Source organism: Onychostoma macrolepis, chromosome 21 (genome assembly GCF_012432095.1).
Source record: "Onychostoma macrolepis isolate SWU-2019 chromosome 21, ASM1243209v1, whole genome shotgun sequence".
In the NCBI taxonomy this organism is placed as follows: Eukaryota; Metazoa; Chordata; class Actinopteri; order Cypriniformes; family Cyprinidae; genus Onychostoma; species Onychostoma macrolepis.
In genome coordinates, this window is record NC_081175.1 from 25,550,379 (window position 1) to 25,573,689 (window position 23,311).

The following is a 23,311-nucleotide window of genomic DNA, read 5'->3' on the forward strand; positions in this document are numbered from 1 at the left end:
CAGCAATTTTGTGTTTTTCTGTCAATATGGGGTGCTGTGTGTACATTAATGAGGAAAAAAATAACTTAAATGATTTTAGCAAATGGCTGCAATATAACAAAGAGTGAAAAATTTAAGGGGGTCTGAATACTTTCAGTACCAATGTGTGTATGTATATATATATATATATATATATATATATACACACACACACACACACACACATATATATATATATATATATATATATATATATTTATTTATAAATATTTAGATATTTATAAATTAATTTATATATAATTAACATTTATTAAATATCTTTATTATGATGATATTTATAAATAATGCACAAAATAAATGTTTATCTATTTAATGTATGTAATATAATAATAATATAAAACAATATATAATCATATATAACAATTTAAGTAATCAAGTTTAATGGAGTTGTGGATACAGTGCTATATAAATATAGTTATTTATACAGTATTTATAAACCCTACTTAATTCACTTGAGAAAAATAACTAGAATTGCTTAAAATACTCTAAGAAATATTTTGTAGACACAACTGATATTTTCTTAAATACTCTTCTGTTTACATCACAGATTAATTATGATCCTGCTATTTGACAAGCCAGAGTCATGAGTCATTCATATTTGTGGTCTGTTTTCCCAGAAGAGAAAAAAACTGATAAATATGTTTATGTGCTAAAAAAAGCATATTTTGTCAACTTTTGGCAGGACACATAAACTCAAAGCAAACACACATGCATTAAACACTATAAACGTGTTTAACGTTCTGTCTTACGCTCCTGGAGAAAGATGAGTTTTAGTATGCAAAAAGACAGTATAGAGTGAGTTTAATAAATATGAAAGTTCAAACCTTCAGAATGGGGGCCATGAGGACCGACAGACCCGTCAAAATAAACACCATTGTTCCTGTGACTCTCTGTTCCCTGCATGAGAAACAATCAACAAAACAAGCATGAGCCACACTCATGTCAACTGATTCAAAACACATTACTAGTCATAAACTGACATATCACATCATTCATTTTAGCTATTCAGTCATTTTGAGATTATTAGCATCACGATAAAAGGGGAATGTTGCCTCGTCCTAATGTCAGCCTCGACAATGCATAATAAACGTTAATGGATAATAAACTACTTCTGCTTTTAATTTTATTAATGAATGAATAAATGCTGTGCAAAAATAGGTGTTTATCTCATGTGATGTCATTAAATTGTATATACACTGGCATTATATTTACATTTACACCAGTGTTATTTTATTATCACTGACACACTATTATAAATTTTAGATTTTATTTTTCACTTTTAGTTAACATTTTAGTCATTTTTGTGTTTTTTATCAGTTTTTCTTAAATATGTCGTTATTAATATTTTTTATTATTGTGAAGTTATTTTGGTAACTTCACAATAAGGTGTTATTTGTTAACATTAGCATTAACTACCATGAATTAACAATCAACAATTTTTTACAGCATTTATTAACCTTTGTTAATGTTCATATTAGTTCAGAGTACATTAACTAACGTTAACAGAAAACCTTTGATTTTAATAATGTGCCAGTAAACGTTGAACTTAACATTAACTAAGATTAATAAATGCTTCAAAAGAATTGTTCATGTTAAATAATATAGATAATTAATGTTAACAAATGAAACTTGTTTAACAAATAAAATATGGCATATTAAACTTGTTTAAATGGTTATGATTGGTTGTTTTTTCAGTGAGGATGGACAAACCTCTTGATGCTGTAATCAAGTTTTTCCTAGTTAAAAAGAGTGACTTAAGCTAAGTTTTCCTCAAGATTTCAAGGCATTTTGACTTTTTTTCCCCTCACCTAACTCCAAGGAATTTGGGCTGTTCCCCGGGTGCTGAGGTCTCAGTTTCCATCTTGATGGAGTCTATGTGTGCGATGGAGATGACGGTCGCCGCCACGTACCACGGCAGACCCGTGAATGAACACACGATCAAGAGAATGGAGACCCAGAACAGGTCCAGGTGATACCCGGCTCCCTTCTGCACTCAGAGCGAGAAAAATAACACTCGTTACCTGAAGTGAATGATCAGTTCTCCATATTAAGCACAGTAGTGTGTGTTTGAGATCTGATTCCTGGCTCAGAGGTTAGCGTGCAGCGGTGTAATCCTCTGACCATAATCCCTCATTATACTCCACAACAGCCCCAGAGTCTGTGTATCATCAAATCAGCCGTTTGTACCTTCAGCTTGTGCTCCTTGCGGTTGACGATGACCGCCGTGATCTGCTGGTCCATGAAGATGAGGATAGTGACCAGAAGAGCAGGTAAGAACGAGGCCAGGTAAACCCACCATGGGTTTCCTCCAAACGGAGCAACAAACCAACCACGATTTGGATTTGTCGGCTATTTAGGGTAGAAAAATACAGGATAATTAGAACTAATAATAATTTAAAAAAAATTATTATATATTATTTTGAATATAATATTTTATTATATATTTAGCATATTTTTATTTTGTTTTTAACTTTATATGAATTTGAAATTTTTATTAAATGTACATATATACATATATATATACACACACACACATATTTAAAATAAAAATACATATATTTTATATATTTGTGTGCGTGTGTATAATATTTAATTATATATTAAAAATATTTTTACATTTAAATCACACATTTTATATAATATATATTACAGTATATAGCCTACATATATGCATTTTATATAAAACACTTAAACGTTTTCTGTTAAGTATTTCAATATTTAATTAAAATGTGTGTATATGTATGAAGTGTTCAGATGCAAAAGCCTGTAAGTGCCATTTGAAATTTTCTTCTAAAATGAGCATTTTTATCAGGCTCATGTGTGTAGGTTTAGTAATTTCACTTTAATGGCAATGAATAGATTGTTTTCTATGCCATTAAAGTGAAAAAACTGAACATAAACATATGATTTCAGGTGGCACTTTTGCATCTGAACTCTTTATATACATATATACATACATATATATATATATATATGACATTACATAATTTATGCATATTATATAGTTATAGTATCTACATTCAAATAGAAATATGAGCATCATAATTATATTTGAAACTAAATGATCTATTGATCTGTTATATATTATATCATGTATTATGGTTTGTTAGCATTACAAATGAAAGTTATATCGATTTAGCTTGTGCCAATACAGATTTTGCAGTAACAATACGAGCACTGGATTCTCTCATGACGTACAGTTGTGTCTGTTTGTGACACACACATGCATTAGAGGTTTCAAGTGTCAGACTTCAGTGAGTGTTTTGGGACTATTAAAGGATTACTGTAACATAGAAGGCCCTCACAAAGACACTAACCCATTCAACACACATACACACCTTGAATTCACTTGGCACTAGTAGTTTGGGTGTATCCACACCGATCAGTGCGTCCACACAACAGAAGATCAAAATGGCCAGAATAATGGCAAAATCACTGATCAGTTTGCGGACCTGCAAAATATAAACAACTCTTCAGCATATGACTTCACATGGACAGTTCAAACAGTTCAGATTATGGAAAATAACATGGGGCTTTTCAGCATCAGTATTTTATGTAATAAACTGTTTTTTAATAATACATTTATAACTTTTTTGTCAGTATTTTGTGTTGCTGTCAACATCAAGATTGTATGTTATAATTAATATAAATGCATAAAGGGAAAGTGGAAATATTAGATGCAGTCACCACTTGTTTAATTTTTCCATCTTTTTACCACTTTTTGTTCACTTAAAATCAATATAAAACCATTTTACTTTAAAAATGTGCCGTTCAAAAGTTCAAGCAAAGCAAGATATTCAATGAAAAAATAGGACAGGACTTGATCAAAAATAAAATTATATATATATATATATATATATATATATATATATATATATATATATATATATATATATATATATATATATATATATATATATATATATAAAATAGCATGTTTAATAATTATTAAAAATGTGAACTATATGATTTACAACAAACGTTATAGCAACTTAAAATTTACATAAATCTAAAAAATATTTTGTACGGGACAGGCACAAAAGTGGATGTAAAAATGTATAAATCAAAAATGCATGAAGTGAAAGTGAACATTTTAATATGCGGTCACCATTTCTTTTACTTTTTCCATAATTTTTTGCACTTCACCCAAAGACAATAAAAAAACATTTTTTTTATATATTCAATTCATTAAATAAAATAAAATAAAATAAATGAAAAGCGCGTTTAATAATTATTAAAAAATGTGAGTTATATGTTTTAGGACAAAAGAGTTAACACCTAAAAACGTATGTAAAAAGAAAAAATATGGCATGCAGGATGGGTGCATTTTACACGCAGGTAAAAAAAAAAAAAGAGGATGTAAAAATGTATAAATCAAAAATGCCTAATGCAGAAAAACTCATTAGTAAAATGTATGTTGCGTTGTTAAATGCAACTCAATAATCAAAATCAAAAACAAATACATCACTGATAACTGACAAGAAATGCACTATAAATACCAGAATTGAAAGTGAAAACTGTAATCTTTAAATCTAATCTCTAATTAGTGGAGATTAATGGAGATTTACGATGTTTTAATGAGTGCAAATTGGTAATATGCTACAGCATTTTTGGACGGATCAGTGATGGACTATTTTCCATTACAGCTGCCAAACCAAAATACAGCTTTAATTCAGAAGCAATGAGTTTCAGATTGAAGTTTAAAGCCTGTGTGTGTGTGTGTGTGTGCGTGCACGCGCGTCTGCGAATATGTGTGTGTGTGTGTACAGAGTTTCCCAGTCCTGTGAGGAGGAATATCCTCATGAGTAAAGCATAAGACAATTAAGATCCTCATTAATGAGTGCTGATGATGTGTGTGTTTGTGTACCGTAGTTGGGAAAAAGCGGCTGGTTTTGAACTGCTTCAGACCCATGGAGCAGGTGTATGTGCCGAAGAACAGAATGAAGGACATCAGTGTGATATCAGGGACGTATTCACAGGCCGATCCCACCAGCTGACCGCCCCACTCCGAACACTCAGAGCGAGTCAAAGACGCCCAGGTCGCGTTCAGATGATGCTGCGCAGACACAGACACGAATAATTACAAATTAAACAACCTTTCATTCTGTTTAAATTACATATGTGTTGTATTTGTGCAGTAACTGCCCATTTTTTTAACTGATCTAAATGTACTGATGCTTTGTGGGTATTTTAATAATTTAATAATGATCAACACAAACCTGTCCAGTGCTGTTCATCAGAGCCTCCATTTTCTCCATGTACACGGCTGAAATGTTGCCTTTTGAATCAAAGACACAAATTATGAGTTAAGTTTTATATTAAACCTGATGTTGAATGTCAGTTTCTCACTCATTCATTTTCTTGATTAGTATTTTTTCCTGATTTCTAATAAAATATACAAGTCATGTGCAAAACTGAAAGAAAATGTCTAAAATTCAAAGTAATAATTTGTCAATAGGGTGAAAACTTAAATATTACAATATTTTCTCTGAAAACAAGTATTAATGTTAATATATTACTATTAGTATATTGTTATATTTATACAAATTAATTAATAAGACAGATAGATAGAAAGAAAGACAGAAAGAAAGAAAACAGCATGTATAATAATTAAAAAAGTCAATTATAAAATATATATATTTTTTAAATAACCATTTGTCAATAGAGCAAAAAATAATAATAAACATTTAAATATTAAGATATTTCTCTGATATTTATGTTACAATATTATTATTATTACAAAAATATAAAACTAAAAATAAATATTAAAATAAATAAATAGCATGTAGAAAAATTATAAAAGAAATGTGAATCACATGATTGCTAAAACGGATAAAAGAAATGTGAAAAAGCTAAAATAACTGAAAATTTACCAAAATGTACCAAATGCCAAATGAAAAAAGCACATTAGAAAACTACTGTATGTTGCAGTGGTAAATGCAATATAATGTTAAAAATATTAAATAATCAAAAATCAAATACAAAACATGAGTATTATGTGTTGTTTTCCGATAAGAATATCCAAATCATGTGCATAATTGAAAGAAAAAAGAAAATGTAAGAAATTCAAACAAAGTAACAACCTGTCAATAAAAGAATAAACCTTTAAATATTAAGATACTTTCTCTGAAAACAAGCAATGATGTTAATAAATTATTATTATTATATTAATAACATTAATAAAAATGTAAATGATAAGATAAATACTGATTATTTTGGCATTTTTCTATCGCACACACACTCTCTCTCTGATCTTCTCCTTCACTCAGTCATCGTCTCACCGTCTGGAGGACTGCAGTGGCATCCGTACTGCGTGACCAGGTCCATGTTGAAGTCTGAGTTGATTGGATGATGGTGAGCCAGTTTGAGCATTTTCTTAAAGGCGTCATAGATGAAGATGAAGCTGATGAGAGCAGAAAACCCCTCCTCGGTGAAGCGGGTGAAGTACTGCACCAGGAAACTGGCGTCTGTGGCGACCAGGACCAGACACAAGAAGCCAGACCACAGGCCGATCCACAGCCGGAACTCCAGATAGTCGAAATCATTATCCCTGAACCAATCAAAACACACATCAGCATCACCCTTCTACAATCACAGATTAGGAGGAAAACAATCAACCAATCAGAGGACGAGAAAAAAGAATGACTTGCAATATGTTTGAAATGTCATACTATCCTCTGGTTTTGAAACAAATTCACATGCAGTATGCAAATTTTCTTTTTGCAAGGATTACCTGGATGGGCTTCTTTTTTACTCAAAATATTTAATACATAGCCAGAGCACTCATGTGCCACTGATCCCATAATGCTCTAAACTAAAAGCAATTTTTAATCTCCTTTTTAAATCTCCCAATTCATTAATATATATATATATATATATATATATATATATATATATATATATATATATATATATATATATATATATATATATATATATATATATATATATATATATATATATATATATATATATATATATATATATATATTTTTTTTTTTTTTAAATAGAATAATATATGTATACTTAAAATATAATACATAATAAAAATATAATATATAATATTTTTTATTAAGAATTAAATGTGTGTGTGTGTGTGTTTAATTATTATTTAAATTTATTTATTTTAATTTTATTTAATTGAATAATAATAATAATAATAATAATAATAATAATAATAATTTATTTTATCTTTAATTGTTATTCATTTTTAATTACAAATGTAAGCATACACATGCATTTGTTATGTACGTGTTTGGATTAATTTCCAAGCAACTCTTCTCTTTAGTCTTCCTTGTGTTACGGACTGAATCCAGACTCTTTTTTTATTAGAAAGTACTAATCATGTTAGAACTGACTGACACACGCCAGCAGAAGCAGACATGAAATCTGACTCAATTATTCATAATGGAACATAAACACAGAAACCTGAAACCTCACAGAGAGACAGAGAAATGCACGCACACACACACAGACACACACAGACACACACACACACACACACACACACACACAGACGCACACACACACACACACACACAGACGCACACACACACACACACACACACACACACACAGACGCACACACACACACACACACACAGACACACACACAGACACACACAGACACACACAGACACACACAGACACACACAGACACACACAGACAGAGAGACGGGACCTTGGCGGAAACAGGAAAACAATAAGATGCATCTTGATTCCAGATAAGTCAGAAGGTTTTGTGCCTCAGATGACACACAGCTACAAGAGTTCCTGGGACTGCTGCTTGTTTTTGGTCAAACTAAATATGACACATCAATACAGAGAGGAGGTATAAACTTTGTGGATGGATCCAAGTCCAAGCTGATGTTTAAACATATATATAAATATAAATCTGACTGGAATAAATCATATAAACATTGGTGATTGTACATCAAATGAATGAATGAATCAAGCTACAATGAACAATTAAAATGAAAAAAGAGCCTATAACAATATATAATGTATATTATACATTATATATTGTTAACAAAATCATCCACTGAAGGCTTATTATTTTAGTATGTATCTGTGTGTATGTGACACCCACTTGCTGAAGTTAAAGAGCAGGCGCTCAAAGACGAGCACGGGTCCGGTGCTGCTCAGGATAGTGAGAGGTTGACCCGCAAACAGACAGAACACAGCACCAGTCAACGCCGTCCCGACAAAACTCTCCAACACACCCTGCACAGACAGACAAAAACACAGACGTCAAGTGGAAAATCACAGCGAAGGTAGTGCATTTGAAGCCATGTGCGCGGGAAAGCACTAAAACAGCACCTCTTATCAGATTCCAGCCCGTATGTGACGGCAGCTGCTTCTTATATGTCAAAAGCACTTTTCTGCCTTACAGTCAAATCTGAAAGTGCTTATTCAGACAAACGCCTGTTTCCAACACAAACCACTGGAGTTTTCTTACGAAAGCATCTGCTCATACTATGGATTAGTTCGATTTGAACAAACCTCGAAATATTAAACTTAAGTGTGTCACTCCTACACAGTAAGAAAACAATGCATGGAAGGAAAAAAAAAAAATTTCTGTTTATGTTTATGGACTTTTCCTTCCACCCTAAAACACAACACAATGCCATGTATAATTCAAAAATATGAGTAAAACACCTGCAAAACTATTCACATGGAAAACACAGTACATCTTGGCCCTATTTTTTATTGACTTTTTTGATAGTTTAATGCATTATTATTTTTATTATTAATTTAATCAATAATAATTAAACAATGACAATAATATAATACTAATAATACATTAAATAATAAATAATTATTAAAAATACATGAATTATTCTTGTCATTGTTGTTGTTTATTGATGCAATAATTTACTGAACAATCAACCATTAAAATGATAAACAGACGACAGTTGACTGTCATGTTAATTTATAATAATAATAATAATTGTATATTTAAAATGTAATAATAATAAATGAATTATTCTTACAAAAACAAAAGTGTTATTATTATTACTATATATTTTTGTTGTTTATTATTAATTCAATAATTCATTGAACAACAACCCATTAAAATGATAATAAGCCTTCAGTTGGATAGTGAAAGAATTATTAATTAATAATAATATATTAATGTGGTGATAATAATTACAACATTTTACAAAATTACAACAATTACAGCATTATTTAAAAAGTAAATAAATAATAATAATAAATATATTTAATAATTACTACTAATTAATAATAATATGTTAGTTATGATTATTACATTTTTTTGTTTTTTATCATTAAAGCTGATAAACGGTAATGTTTTTAAAAATCACATTGACAGTCCGAAGGCCTGATAGCTCAATTTTGAGTTATCACAGCATATTTAAACTGTTCTGCATTCAGATTTGTGTTTACATATCTGATATGTTTACATATTTACCTCCAAACACAAGTTATCTTCAAGGTTTTTTTAAACATATGAGACAACAAAATCAATTCACCAACCTGCAATCTGCACCTAAAGCTTATCTGAGACAGGCTTTGTAGGTAAAGGGCAGAGGTCAGGAAAGGAGAAGGAAAGGAGAAGTGTATTTGTGTGATTTTATGTGCGTGTGTGTGTGTGTGTGTGTGCGCGCTTGAGCGTAATCTGAGGCTATTTATAGCTGATCCTCCTTAGCCTGCGCCATATACATGCACTGCTAAATATATGCGCAAACTCTGCAGTCACTGCACATGTCTGAATGTACAACGCACAATCCTGACACTATTTATACACACAGTTGTTCAAAGAAAAGTCACTCTCAGTATAGCACAGATCAAATCCCAACATGTACATCTGTTTCCAAACAGCCGATCTAGGAACCACGACACATATCTGACGTGACATGTTTAATAATCAAACGGCTATCTGTGGCCTTTAAATCCCCAGAGCTGTGAACACAAAGTCAGCCAAACTTTATTTCCAGGAGCTCCCGAATAAACCCAGCTGAGCCGAACCGTCTGACACTAGTTTAGTACAAACTCACAGCGATAAGACGCTCAGAAAAAGACATGAAGCGTCGAACCTGCATGTTGTCGGTGGCGTCTCCCAGCAGCCCTCCAAAGGTGATGGCATTCGTTACGGTTCCTAGGTAAATGAACAAGATGGCAGACAGAGACTGTATGTTGAGTGCGTCGTAAAAGTCGCTTGCGTAAAACGGGAGCTTCCTCTTGACGTCCAGAATGAGACCGCCGCAAAACCTACGAGAGAAAAACGTTTGGTCAGGTAACCTGAAAAAACACAATTGTTTTTAAGAGTCTGATTAAGCAGAATCTTTTTCTTATATTATTGTTCAAAACTATTTTTTTTTTGGAAATAAATTAATACTTTTACAGGAAAGATACATTAAACTGATCAAAAGTGACAGTAAAGACATTTATAATGTTACAAAGATTTCTATTTCAAACAAACGCTGTTCTTTTGAACTTTCTGTTCATCACAGGATCCTGAAATCATGGTTTCCACAAAAAAAATAAAAAAAAATAAAAAAATTCAACATTGGTAATAATAAGAAATGTTTCTTGGGCAGCAAATCAGCATATTAGAATGATTTCTGAAGGATCATGTGACACTGAAGACCGGAGTAATGGTGCTGAAAAGTCAGCTTTGTACCACAGCAATAAATTATATTTTAAAATATATTCAAATAGAAAAGTCTTATATTGAATTATAATAATATTTACTGTTTTTATTGGATTTTTGATTAAATAAATGCAGCCTTGGTGAGCAGAAGAGACTCTTTCAAAAACATCTTGAATGATTGTGTAAATAACTGCACAATTTTCTGCACTTTTCACAGTGTAGAAATAACAAAGGCCAGTATAAACTCAAGTTCACAGTTCATGTGTCTGTTTATATACTTACTTGCCAGTAAATTTGAGTTCATCACCGACCGCGTGGCCGCCGCCGCCAGCTGGACTCCCGTCATGAGGAGTACCGCCGTTCATCTGAAGAATCTCCCCTCCGGCAATATTGTTTTTACTAAACACACACACACGCAGTTTCATTGGTTTTTGTTTCAATTTTACCTACTTTGATGATGCTGATTCAAAAACACCAATAAAAACTTTGCATCATATACAGTTTTTCACAAAAAAAGAATGAAGATTTTTCAATTATATATATCAGTTTTACTGCACTTATTAAACTAACAAAAGCAGTCACTTGTCAAATGCTTTGATGACAAATAGAAGCATTCAAAATGTTTCATTTAATTTATAATCTGCAAAGGCATGCATGTAAAAATCATGAGAATTTAATAGCTGTAATCTGGCTCAGGTTCAAACAGGGGTCATGCATTTATGGCTGTGTTTCTGCTGATTAAATAAATCAAGACTTCTTTTCCTTATGAATGATTGTCAAAAGCAAAAATGCTTCATAATGCATCATATTTTGTGAGAAAGAATGACATGAGGCAAAACAGACACTATTTTTGGAGTCAGCAGCCCAAAATTAGTAAGAAACAAGTATTGGATTTCATTCAGCAGATATGATGCAGGGCGGTGTGGTATGGTCACTGGTTGCTGGTACCGTTTATCTGCAGACGGGATGGATTTAGGAGGTTCGATCCTGATGTCAGGGTCCCATTCTCCTGGAGGAAGCACGATGACTTCATCCAGGAACTCATCAATGCCTGCCAGCAGGTCACCGCGGTCTTTCGCTTTATAAGCTATGTCATGAAACACCTGCAGGAGCCCAAAGCACACAGCGTCAGGCCACAGTTCAGCTAAAATCACCTAAATATTATATTAGCATGCACATAAACACACCTCGTCAGACATGAGCGTGGCGATGGAACGTCCGATCTCACGGTATGACTTGGCCTTTCCTTTGGGCCCCAGCAGAATAAAAAGGAACCTACAAATACAAATAGGTATTGTTATTACTATAGCAATGGATTTATGAATGGCATGGCTTTAAAGAAAGAGTTCACCTAAAATGAGAATTAGCTAAAATTTTAACTCATCCTCAGGCCATTCAAGATGTAGATGAGTTTGATTCTTCATCAGATTTGGAGAAATTTCGCATTGTATCACTTGCTCACCAATGAATCCTCTGCAGTGAATGGGTGCCGTCAGAATGAGAGTCCAAACAGCTGATAAAAACATCACAATAATCCACAAGTAACCCACACCACTCCAGTCCATCGATTAATATCTTGCGAAGTGAAAAGCTGCGTGTTTGTAAGAAACAAATCCATCATTAAGATCTTTTTAACTTCAAACCATTGCTTCCTGCTGAAATACAAGTCTTATATATGCATAATACTGCTTTCTCCAGTGAAAAAGTCATCAGTCTGAATCAGGAGAGAAATATGCACAGATCAAGCACTGCTTGCAATGTCAGTGTATTTTGATGTAAGAAGACTTTTTCACTAGAGGAAGCGTTATTATGGATTATGGACTCGTATTTTGGCCAGCAGCAACAGTTTGAAGTTAAAAGTGTTTTTTTGTGCAGCTTTTCATGTCATAAAATGTTAATTGATGGACTGGAGTGGTGTGGATTACTTGTGGATTTTTGTGATGTTTTTATAAGCTGTTTGAACTCTCATTCTGACGGCACCCATTCACTGCAGAGCATCCATTGGTGAGTAAGTGATGGAATGCTACATTTCTCCAAATCTCCAAATTTTCATTTTTTAGGTGAACTATTCCTGTAAATGCAGTGAGTGGGTTACCGTGTGGGAACAGGAACCTCGGTGAGTCCTCCTAGCATGAGGGCCTGCTGAAGACGCACAAACGCCACGAAGGGAGCGTCCAGAAAGTCCACCTCGCCGACCAGCACGTTTGATGCTTCTGCATCTCGGGGAACTTTCTTCATGAATTTATTATTCAACTAGAGAGATAAACAATAAGAAAAAACAAAACATTAACTTTGTTAATTTGATGGTTTATGGATACTAGTTCTGAAAATGGCTCTGTGTTTATTGCAGATATTGCCAATCCTCCAACAATATTGCACCTATAATGCAAATATTGTTGGATCTTGTATAATAAATTACTCATGATATTACTCATCCATAATTCACTTTGGATAAAAGCATCTGCTGAATGACTAAAGGTAAATGCTATAAAACAATGACAACAGCCATATAAAGACATAAACAGTGACTAATCATCGGAATAAAGTAATTGGAATATTTAATATCGTAGGGTAACTGTAGACTGTTACACAACTTAAGTCACAGTTAACACTATTTTACAACAGCTTTTAGTCTAGAATTAAACATTAAGTCTTTATAATTAAAGGAATATTCCAGGCCAGTGTTAATTTAATATTTTGATGTATTACGATAGTATTTATTTATTATTTAATATTATATATAAAAATAATAAAAATATAAATAGATAAATATTTTAGAAAATATTAAATAATTTTATCAATTTTGAATATTTTTTATTTAATATTTTCAAGTTTCATTTTTTATTTTTAGCAATTTTGTTAGGTGTATTTGATATTTTTCTATTAATTTCTGATTCTCTCAAACATCTCTATTTCTACTTAATGCATTCGGTAATATTTCTGTTGTATGCAGTCAGTTACCACAGAAAATAAATAATTTAGCATAAATGGAAAGTGTATTTAAAGTAATACATTAATGGAAGCATAAACTTGTTCAGTGTATCTCACTATATATTATATATTATATCTCTGATCCATATTAAAATCTAGTTTGATTGTTTTATTTTTGAATTTAATGAAGCATTTATCAAAAGAAGCAAATAGTTTCTTTATGAGATTACATTTGAGGTCATATTTCAGTGGAATATAAAAGTCTGATAAGATTTAAGCAGCGTGGAAAGAAACAAGCTCACAACTAGCATAAACAAAAGCACTTCATTAGCGCTAAACACTGGGATAACATACAGCCTGAACACACACAGACACACAGACACAAAAGAGGCCTTGTGTGTGAGTAATGTTTGAGGTTTGGCTGATTTTCATCTGAGGTTATCAGTATAATTACAGCAGTAGTGTGAATAACACACAACAAGAGCTCTGTGCGATTGACAAAGCTCTCCCACTAATCCACAAATATTGACACAACTGACGACAGCGGCCTCATGTGAAAGAGACTTTCAATTGTGTGCTACTGTGTTTGAGAAAGAGTTTCTTTTGTCCTTTTGCACTCATTCCTGTCCCAGAGATGTCACACCCAGGACCAAACTTCTCACAACATCAATCCTGTCTCTAATGAGAATCTCACAAAACCTCTTAAAAACACACCTGGCTATATACATCTCTTCAAAATACCACAAAACTGTCAAGAAAATGAAGCCTATTTTTAAACAATTATGAGATTACTTTCATTTGGTGATTGAGCACATTTCCCCATAATTCTCATTAGTGTTAATGCAAGAAATCAATTCTTTTTGTAGTATTTTTTCAATGCTACAATTATTATTAACATTAGTTAAATGTAGATAATAAGAATAATAATTGTTATTTTAATTGAATAATAATAATAATAATAATAATATTTTAAATAAATATGCATTATATTATTGAATTACAAAGCATGTATATTTTAATTTTATACACACACGTGTGTGGATATTAATTTAAAGATCATTATTATAGGTGTTATTATTTAAAATATTATATTTAAGAAATATATCTTTATAAAAATAGTTTGACAGCTAAATACCAAAATATAGTGGGAAACATTTTAATTTACATAACTGAGTTTAATTTAAAATAATGAAAAAGTATATAGAACAATAATTAAAAATAAAATACATTAAAAATAAAATAAGTATTGTTATTATATAATATATATTACATTATAATATTTTTAAAAATTACATTTACACTATTATATTATTACATTGTCATGCACTTTTATATCATGTTAGTATTTGCTTGAGAAAATTAAAAAAAAAAAAAAAAAAAAAATAGAACCTAATGAGAATAACCATTGAGAATAATGGAACTTATATAAAAACTATTAAAATTATTTACATTTAGTCATTTAGCAGATGATTTTATCCAAAGCGACTTACAAATGAGGACAATAGAAGCAATCGAAATCAACAAAAGAGCAATGATATGCAAATGCTATAACAAGTCTCAGTTATCTTAACGCAGTAGCTACACGTAGCAAGGTTTTTTTTATTTATTATTATAAAATAAATAAAAAGAAATAAAAAGAAAACAGAATAGAAAAAGAATAGAGCAAGCTAGTGTTAGAGGCCTTTTTGCTTTTGTTAATTGTATAATAAATAAAAAGAAAACAGATAGAATACAAAAAGATTAGAAAACAAGCAGTAAATGAATAGAATGCAAGTCTTTTTTTTTTTTTAAGTTAAGTTTATCTATTATATATTTTATAAATATCATTTTGGAGGAAATGTGGTTAATTGTCCAAAAAAAAAATTCCCTTTTTTTTTTAATTTGGGGTAAATTTCACCAAGACATTTTCTTCTTGCAGATTGAATATATACTTCCACATGCGGCGAACTGTTCACACACTTGCATTCTCACAGAAACACACTCCACAGTACCTGGTCTTTCTCAGGCTTATCTGAGAGATCAGTCAGGCTGTTAGAGGTCAGGTTACGATGGGCCGTGGTCGGACTACCTGCAGAGGTCACACAAGGTCAAAGGTCAAATACTGATCAGCTGCTAAAACGCCCTTAAAAACAAAGAGGCCCAAGAGTCTCACATAAAAGTCATTTTGTGTATCTACATTACAATAGATTCATTTAGTAACTTGTTTGACAGGTTACATAAAACTGTAATCCTTTAATGCAGTGCTTTATTTAGAGATTAGATGGATCTTGTGATAATCAAAATAAATAACAGTCACAGAAACACTCATGTGTTTCAGCATAATTATTACTTACTATTTAGAAACTAAAGTTCAAGGCGACTCTTACTTTTAAAAGTTTCTTTAAGCGTTTATAATATTGTGCACACACAAAATGATTCATTTCGGTACTTATCTTCAGAAATACAGTGGACTAGAGCTGGTCTTTTAAAGAGAACTAGACTACAGTATATTTCTACATCTCTAGACTCACAGAGTAGCAAATCTAGCATGAATCAGTCTGAATTCTCAGCTACAGACTTACAGAGAAGTCCCATGCTGTTGCTTCTCTGCATCTGAGTTTGATCGTCAGGTTCAAAGTTTGGTAAAGCAAGGCACAGAGTGATCGAGAGGACTGCGCGCTTCACACACACACACACACACACACACACACACAGGAAGACAGGGCGCATGCATGTCAATCAAGACACGTGGGAAGGACGAGAGACAGGAAAAAGAGAAAAGAAAGCATTAGAGCAGAGAAATCGAGAACAAATCTGGTTCAAAGCGCTGATTCAGAATTCAATTGGAGCATTAAATAAAAATGAAAGTAGACAACATTTAGGAAAACCAAGCAGAGTTTGAAAAGAAGACAACAAAATTTTCTGAAAGAATGAATTATGAAAATATATATATTTGTAATTAAATTTATTTAGTGTAATTATATATATATATATATATATATATATATATATATATATATATATATATATATATATATATATATATATAAATAAAATATTAAATGAAAATAATTATTTGTTTATTAATTAAATATCATTTAATTTTGCGCAATTAAGAATTTCACTACAAGAAAGAAGACATAAATTGGCCGATAATCTTTTTATATTTATGTTTCACTAAAAAACATGAATAGTAAAATATAGTTGAAGTTGTATAATTGAATTTAATAGTTAAACATTTAAATAATTATTCATTATTATATAATTATTCATTATTATATATCTGAATTTAAAAAATTTAATTGTTGCAAAATAATTGTGATTACATGATTAAAATATTGGGGGTGAAATAATAATTTATTTATTAATTATTAATATCAAATTAAATATCAGTTAATTTAGCACTAAGAATATTGCTACAAAAACGAAGACAAATTGCCATTTTTTTATATTTAAATTATATTTATATTTCACAAAAAAAAAACATGAATACAAATAGTTGAAGATGAATTTAGTAGTTAAAAAGGTGAATAATTCATATATCTGAATTTAATTAAAAGAATTTAAAATGTTGAAAAATAAAATAAAATGAAATTTAACAATTTGGCTACGAGAAAGAAGACATAAAATGCAATGAATCTTTTTTCCTTTTTATGAGAGTAGTTCATTTATATGAAAAATCCGAAACAGCTGATTTCCTCAAATAAATCAAATAAAAAAAGACTTCAAATGCCATACGTTTGCACGAAAGAGCATTTGATTATCCCCTCTGCTTGTTTGACGGTAAACTTACATGTACAGCACATTAAAAATAGAAATTTAGCATTACTATAAATACCTTGTTTCTAGAAAAAGCTACAATATTATGAAAACATCAGATCTATTGACATGCTACATTTCTTGACATTTAGAAAACATTTCTAGAACTAGTTTCTACTTCTTCAACTTTAATTTTGCTTTTGCAATGAGATGATTTTCCATGTAAAACATTAAAAAAAGCGTACAGAATGGATCTGATGGAGCAATGTGTCTCTGTATGGTAGCTGGGGGGAGGGGCTAAAGTTTTTGATGTTTTTCTTTGAATTGTGTGAACCAGTGAGTCACGATAAGACACATGTATCAGCAAAGACAAAAGGCTGGATTTTGATTTCATGTTAAATTTAAGTCACCAACTTTGGTTGGCTACGTCCTAAAACTGATAGAAACGTGATTAGATTGGTGCTAAAGTATCAACATGTTACTTTTACTTAGAAAAAGACACCTATCAGGAGTTTCAGAAAGCAAAACATCTTGAGCACTTTAACATGTCTGGAGGTTTCTAGAGGTTTCTAGTCTTTCCTGGGAGGGTCTGAGGTTTGATTGCTGCGAAAATATAAAAAGCAACTGCATCTCATCAGCACATTTGATCACTTGTGAGCTTGAAACATCAAAGTATTGCCAACTTTGCAATGTGCAAATCTGCTTTTTATTTTACCCGCAAGGCATCTGCTATGAATGCAAGCTTTTGTAAACCGAGTGAGAGATGCTGCTGATGGATGGAGCAGATAGATGCTGGTGGTGAAAGCGAGAGGACAGATGAGGAAAGCGATAGAGTGTAAGAGAGAGGTTTAATGTGGCAGCCGTGTTACCGTTCTCCTGGCTGCTGAACAGACGACTCGCGCTCGACACGCTTTTGCCGATGTCTGCCAGCGAACGCAGGTTGGACTTCTTGGTCTGGTGGCGATGTTTCCGCAGCAGAGTGTACATGACCATCTCCTTCAGATCAGCCTTCAGCTGCCCGCTCTCAATCTGACTGTCAGTGATCATTTCTGAAACACAGAGACAAATTTCAGCTTGTGTGTACTGCTGCTGTAAGCTGGGCTTCTGCAGGTATTATGAAGGTATATTTAAGACCAAGTAAAGGGGGAAAAAAAATTAATTTTAAATAAATAGGAATAAATGGAAGGGGACACAATGAAATACTGTTATTGAAAAATAAAATAAAATAAAATAATAAAATAAAATAAAATAAAATAAAATAAAATAAAATAAAATAAAATAAAATAAAATAAAATAAAATAAAATAAAATAAAATAAAATAAAATAAAATAAAATAAAATAAAATAAAATAAAATAAAATAAAATAAAATAAAATAAAATAAAATAAAATAAAAATTATTTCACTTCAAGAACGAAGACATAAAATGCCAATTATTCTTTTTTTTTTCTTTTGGGACTTGCACATTTATATATTACTAAAACAAACAAACAAAAAAAAACATTAAAAAAAAAACAGTAGAAAACACTAATTTATATAAGTGAGTTTAATTAAAAATAAATACAATTATTGAAAAATAATTACAAATTAATAAAAATATTGAAAAATAAACAGAAAATCAAATTAATTTAGCACTTAACTATGAATTTCACTACAGTGGAGAAGGACAAAATGCCAATTATTCTTTTATTCCTTTTGGTAGTTACACATTTATATTACACTAAAAAATCATAAATACTAAAAATCAGTAGAAAACACTCTAATTTATATAACTGAGTTCAATTAAAATAACTCAAATGAAAAAAAAATTAATTCAACAATTACAAATATTTAAATTAATAAAAAATAATTTAGCATTTAATATAATTTTATATGAGAAAGATGATATAATAATCTAAAAATTTTACGGGACTTTTATGGGAATTTAAATTATATGAACAGTCATTATATTAAATAAAAAAGGATTTTTCCGTATTTTTTTTTTTTTCCCTTTTTTAATTTATTCCCTAAGCTTGCTTGACTGTAAACTTGCATATGTAGTGTGGTGGAACAAAGAAATTTCTGATCCGATTTAGGAACTTTTCAGGCCTTAATTTGTGAAAGGGTGAATTACGACCATTTTTAAAACCCACAAAAACCCTGTTTAAGGAACCCAGAAACCAAAACACTGATCTGAAGGACCCTATACAGCCATAAATGATTCTTGAAGAAGCTTTATTTCTCAGAGTGCTGAAGTGCAGTTTTACCGACGATCTGCTGAAGTGAGTTGGCCTCCATGTCCAGCTTGATGGTTCCTTTCTCGATGCAGTTTTTCAGCTGGAAGAGCGAGTGAAGAGACAGAGTGGCTACATGAGGTTTACTCCACCGCTCTCCACCCTTCTCCACCTTCTCCTCAAACTTTATCCATCTGAGAAAAACACACACAACACACATAAACGTACTGACAGCAACTCAACAATATTTAGAGCACTGTGATGTCAGTTCACTTTTTTGGGCATGTACCATGACAATGTCATGTTTTCCGAATATCACATATTTTGAACATTTAGCATCATAATACCATGTATTTTGGGTATGCACCATTATAATACCATGGTTTTACCACGGTACATGTACGGATGAACACATTTTTGGCAGGTTCTGTGGTAAAGCCATGTTTCTAGGTTAATTTTGGTCATCTATTTGGTTCATCATGAAGTAAGATTTTCTGACCATTTTTTGAAAGAAATTAATATCTTATTCAGCAAAGATGCATTAAGCTGATGAAAAGTGACAGTAAAGACATTTAAGGTTTATTTGAAAAAATTTCTGTTTCAAATAAATGCTGTTTTAACTTTCTATTTATCGAAGAATCCAGAAAAAATGTGCTTTCACAAAAACATGAAATGGCACAACTGTTTTCAACATTGATAATAATAAGAAATGTTTTTGAGCAGCAAATCAGCATATTAGAATGATTTCTGAAGGATCATGTGACACTGAAGACTGGAATAATGATGCTGAAAATTCAGCTTTGCATCACAGAAATAAATTACATTTTAAAATATATTCAAATAGAAAACAGTTATTCTAAATTGTAATAATATTTCACAATATTACTGATTTTACTGTTTTGTTTTGTTTTTAAAGCAGCCTTGGTGAGCAAAAGAAACTTTTTTCAAAAACATTAAAAAATCTTACTGACTCAAAACATTTGATCAGTGATTCATATATAAATACGGTAATCGCTGATTTTCATGGTTTTACCATCTCTGGACTATGGTACCACCACAGTGCTTTTTTTTTGTATTTTATGTTTGCAAGAAAATATTATGAAGACTTTCTGCCAAATAACTGAAAGCTTTCTGATGTAAAATAAGAATGAAAATGATTCAAAGCTTCTTAAAGCTCTGCTGCCCTGTTATCAGCTTACCCATGTCTGCTTGAGCGAACATCTGTCTGAGAAACGATACCCAAGCACACAGATATCCTTTAGAGCTCTGTAATCTTGTGCAGAAAGGCTGTTGAGCTGAGTTTAGCCAAGCGTGGGTATGATATCCGAGACAAAATTGATACATACACACACACACACTGCGGCCTGCAGTTTTGATATGTTACCTGAGACTCAGGTGAACCCAGAGACCCACGAGAACTCTGGGAACTCTGGCTTTGTGCATCCACACACACACACACACACACACACATACATGTGCACACACATGAAAACACCGGGCTCTTTGTTTGCAAATGGTTTCATTTTAACATTATCCATGTAGCTCTTAACATGTAAATCTGGAACATGCAAATCCAAAGAAACAGTGTAAGAGTGGCTGCATGAAAGAAGAACCATTTGCGACCACAACATTTGATGACATGAACTAAACCCAATAACCAGCTATTGACTGTTGTATGTACTTAAATGTTCATTCAAAATTAATCAAAAATGTAAAAAAAAATTAAAACATTTCATGCTGTATTTGTGCTTTCATTTGTTGTATTTGGATGTCTGTGTAGCTTAAATAAAATGTGCACTGGTTTTCAGATTCACATTCTGTTACACTATTTCCCTCAAAATAATAAGCAAATTTAAATAAATAAATAAATCATGATAAAATGCGCACTGATTTTAATTTTCACATTATAAATCATAATTATTTAAAACAAAATAAAATAAATAAGAAATAAAATAAAATAATAAAATGCATAAAAAATCAATTTAAAAAATCATCCATGTGAGTTTTCCCTCAAAATAGTTGTGAAATGTCATTTTAAATGTCATAATGAAAAAGGAGTGGCATCATAAAAGTTTTCAGAAAAACTCATTTAAAAAGCTTGTTCTACTAACATTTGACATTGGTCTGTTATTTTTTTTTTTTACGTTGGACAAGATTAGCCAAATATAACATGAATGAATCATGTTCCACCCAAATTTTTTTCAACTTTACAAAATAGAAAAAGTCACCAATTTCATAGAACGATTCAAAAACATGATTTACCTGTTCAATAAAAGTTTAATTTAGACTTAAACACCAGTTAGCAAGGCCTGTGTGTGTCGGTCAGTCGATACTTTCGTGACCAGCAGCTCATCTGTCACTCAACACACACAGGAAATCAAAACTACTTGGACCAGATGAAAGCTGCTTTGTCTGTTTGCTAACGTGACTTTCCTCAGTTACTTGATCATTCTTGCTTTCTGCCCAACTTGCCCCCAGATCAACAGTATATTTGAGCCAGAATAGTAAATATTCAATTTCATCATAATTTACTCACTTTCGTGCTGTTTATGTGTAAAAAAGACCGTTTGAAAGGTGTGTGAGTGAATGATGGGAAGTCATTTTTGGCATTTAAGTAATGGGAAAAAAATAAGCATGAACCTCTCCTTTAGTCCAGATGCATATTGTTTTTTTGTTATTTGTTGCGTTTTCTGCTTGACCCTTATTCTGGAGTCCAAACTCTTATCTAATAGCATGCATGAGCGGCGCACGCAGTCAGGAATGTGTGAAATCCTAAGAACAGTCAAGTGGCACACTAAAATCATGAGCACCTGGCAAACGAGTGTTGAATACTTCTGTTGTTTTAGCAGAGCTGGACAAAAGGTCTCCCCCTTTCAAGCGTGCGTTTCTGACCTACATATGAGGACAAAACATCTGAAAAAAAATTATTGGCTGAAGTTAGTTGAAATCTGGAAATCATTTTTGGGGAACTGAACTGAATGACAACAGTTTTGTCTTCTGTTGAGCTTTTTATAGCCGAATCAAATTCATTCATAGTTGACTCATTTTGCTTGACACAGTTATTGAACTGAATCAATTCAACACTGAACTGACTGAAGCTGAATAATGACAATTTTAGTCAGAAGAGATGCTAATAGCTGAACCGAATTTGTTCATAATTTATGAATTTACACTATTGAACTGAACTGAAGGAATACTGAATTGGCTGAACAATGACTCATTTGTCTTTTACAGCTGCTTTACAGCAGAAATTGAATAGTTACGCCCCCAACATTTGCATATACTCGCCCATGTTCTAGGCCAGCCGGACCTACACAGCCGAACCAACAGAAGTTCTGCAGGTATTGTGAAGAAACAAGCGAGGACAACAGCGAAAATGGCAGATCATGGAAAAAAATGTTATGTTCCAGGCTGTGCAGGGATGGGTTGGTGTCTGTATTCAGAAAGGCACGGAAAGCAAATAACGCATTCTAATAAAATAACGCGAGCTACTAAAGGGACATGGTTAGCTCCCTGCTAGCTGTAGCCTGTTACACAGCAGTACATAAGATTTCACTTACCACATAAACAGAGTAAGAAGAGATGACTGAGGATGATGGCGAATGATTTACAGATCCTGAGCACCACTGACAAGCATCTGATCTTGTAAAATGTGTGGTAAGTACTGCCGCTCCATAGTATAAACAGAGCATGTGCGATCGCGAATCTCGAAAGTGAAAGTGAAACTAAAAAGCGATCATGCATTTGAAAGCAGTTTCAGTACCCAGCATATTAATA

General features: G+C 31.8%; 1 protein-coding gene across 2 annotated transcripts in view; it reads right to left on the reverse strand.

Moving 5' to 3' along the window:
• The window catches only part of slc4a4b (solute carrier family 4 member 4b), a 51,342-nt gene that overhangs the window by 6,953 nt on the left and 21,078 nt on the right, over window positions 1-23,311 (reverse strand). For both annotated transcript variants that reach the window (XM_058757143.1, XM_058757142.1), the window contains exons 5-20: window positions 19,568-19,728; window positions 18,193-18,372; window positions 15,577-15,653; window positions 12,750-12,907; window positions 11,842-11,929; window positions 11,603-11,757; window positions 10,937-11,053; window positions 10,098-10,272; window positions 8,129-8,262; window positions 6,321-6,589; window positions 5,259-5,317; window positions 4,907-5,095; window positions 3,378-3,491; window positions 2,227-2,388; window positions 1,848-2,026; window positions 864-936 (exon numbers count right to left, since the gene is read on the reverse strand). In XM_058757143.1, the coding sequence (XP_058613126.1) occupies window positions 864-936; window positions 1,848-2,026; window positions 2,227-2,388; window positions 3,378-3,491; window positions 4,907-5,095; window positions 5,259-5,317; window positions 6,321-6,589; window positions 8,129-8,262; window positions 10,098-10,272; window positions 10,937-11,053; window positions 11,603-11,757; window positions 11,842-11,929; window positions 12,750-12,907; window positions 15,577-15,653; window positions 18,193-18,372; window positions 19,568-19,728 (2,290 nt within the window). The remainder of the gene's footprint in view (window positions 1-863; window positions 937-1,847; window positions 2,027-2,226; window positions 2,389-3,377; window positions 3,492-4,906; window positions 5,096-5,258; window positions 5,318-6,320; window positions 6,590-8,128; window positions 8,263-10,097; window positions 10,273-10,936; window positions 11,054-11,602; window positions 11,758-11,841; window positions 11,930-12,749; window positions 12,908-15,576; window positions 15,654-18,192; window positions 18,373-19,567; window positions 19,729-23,311) is intronic.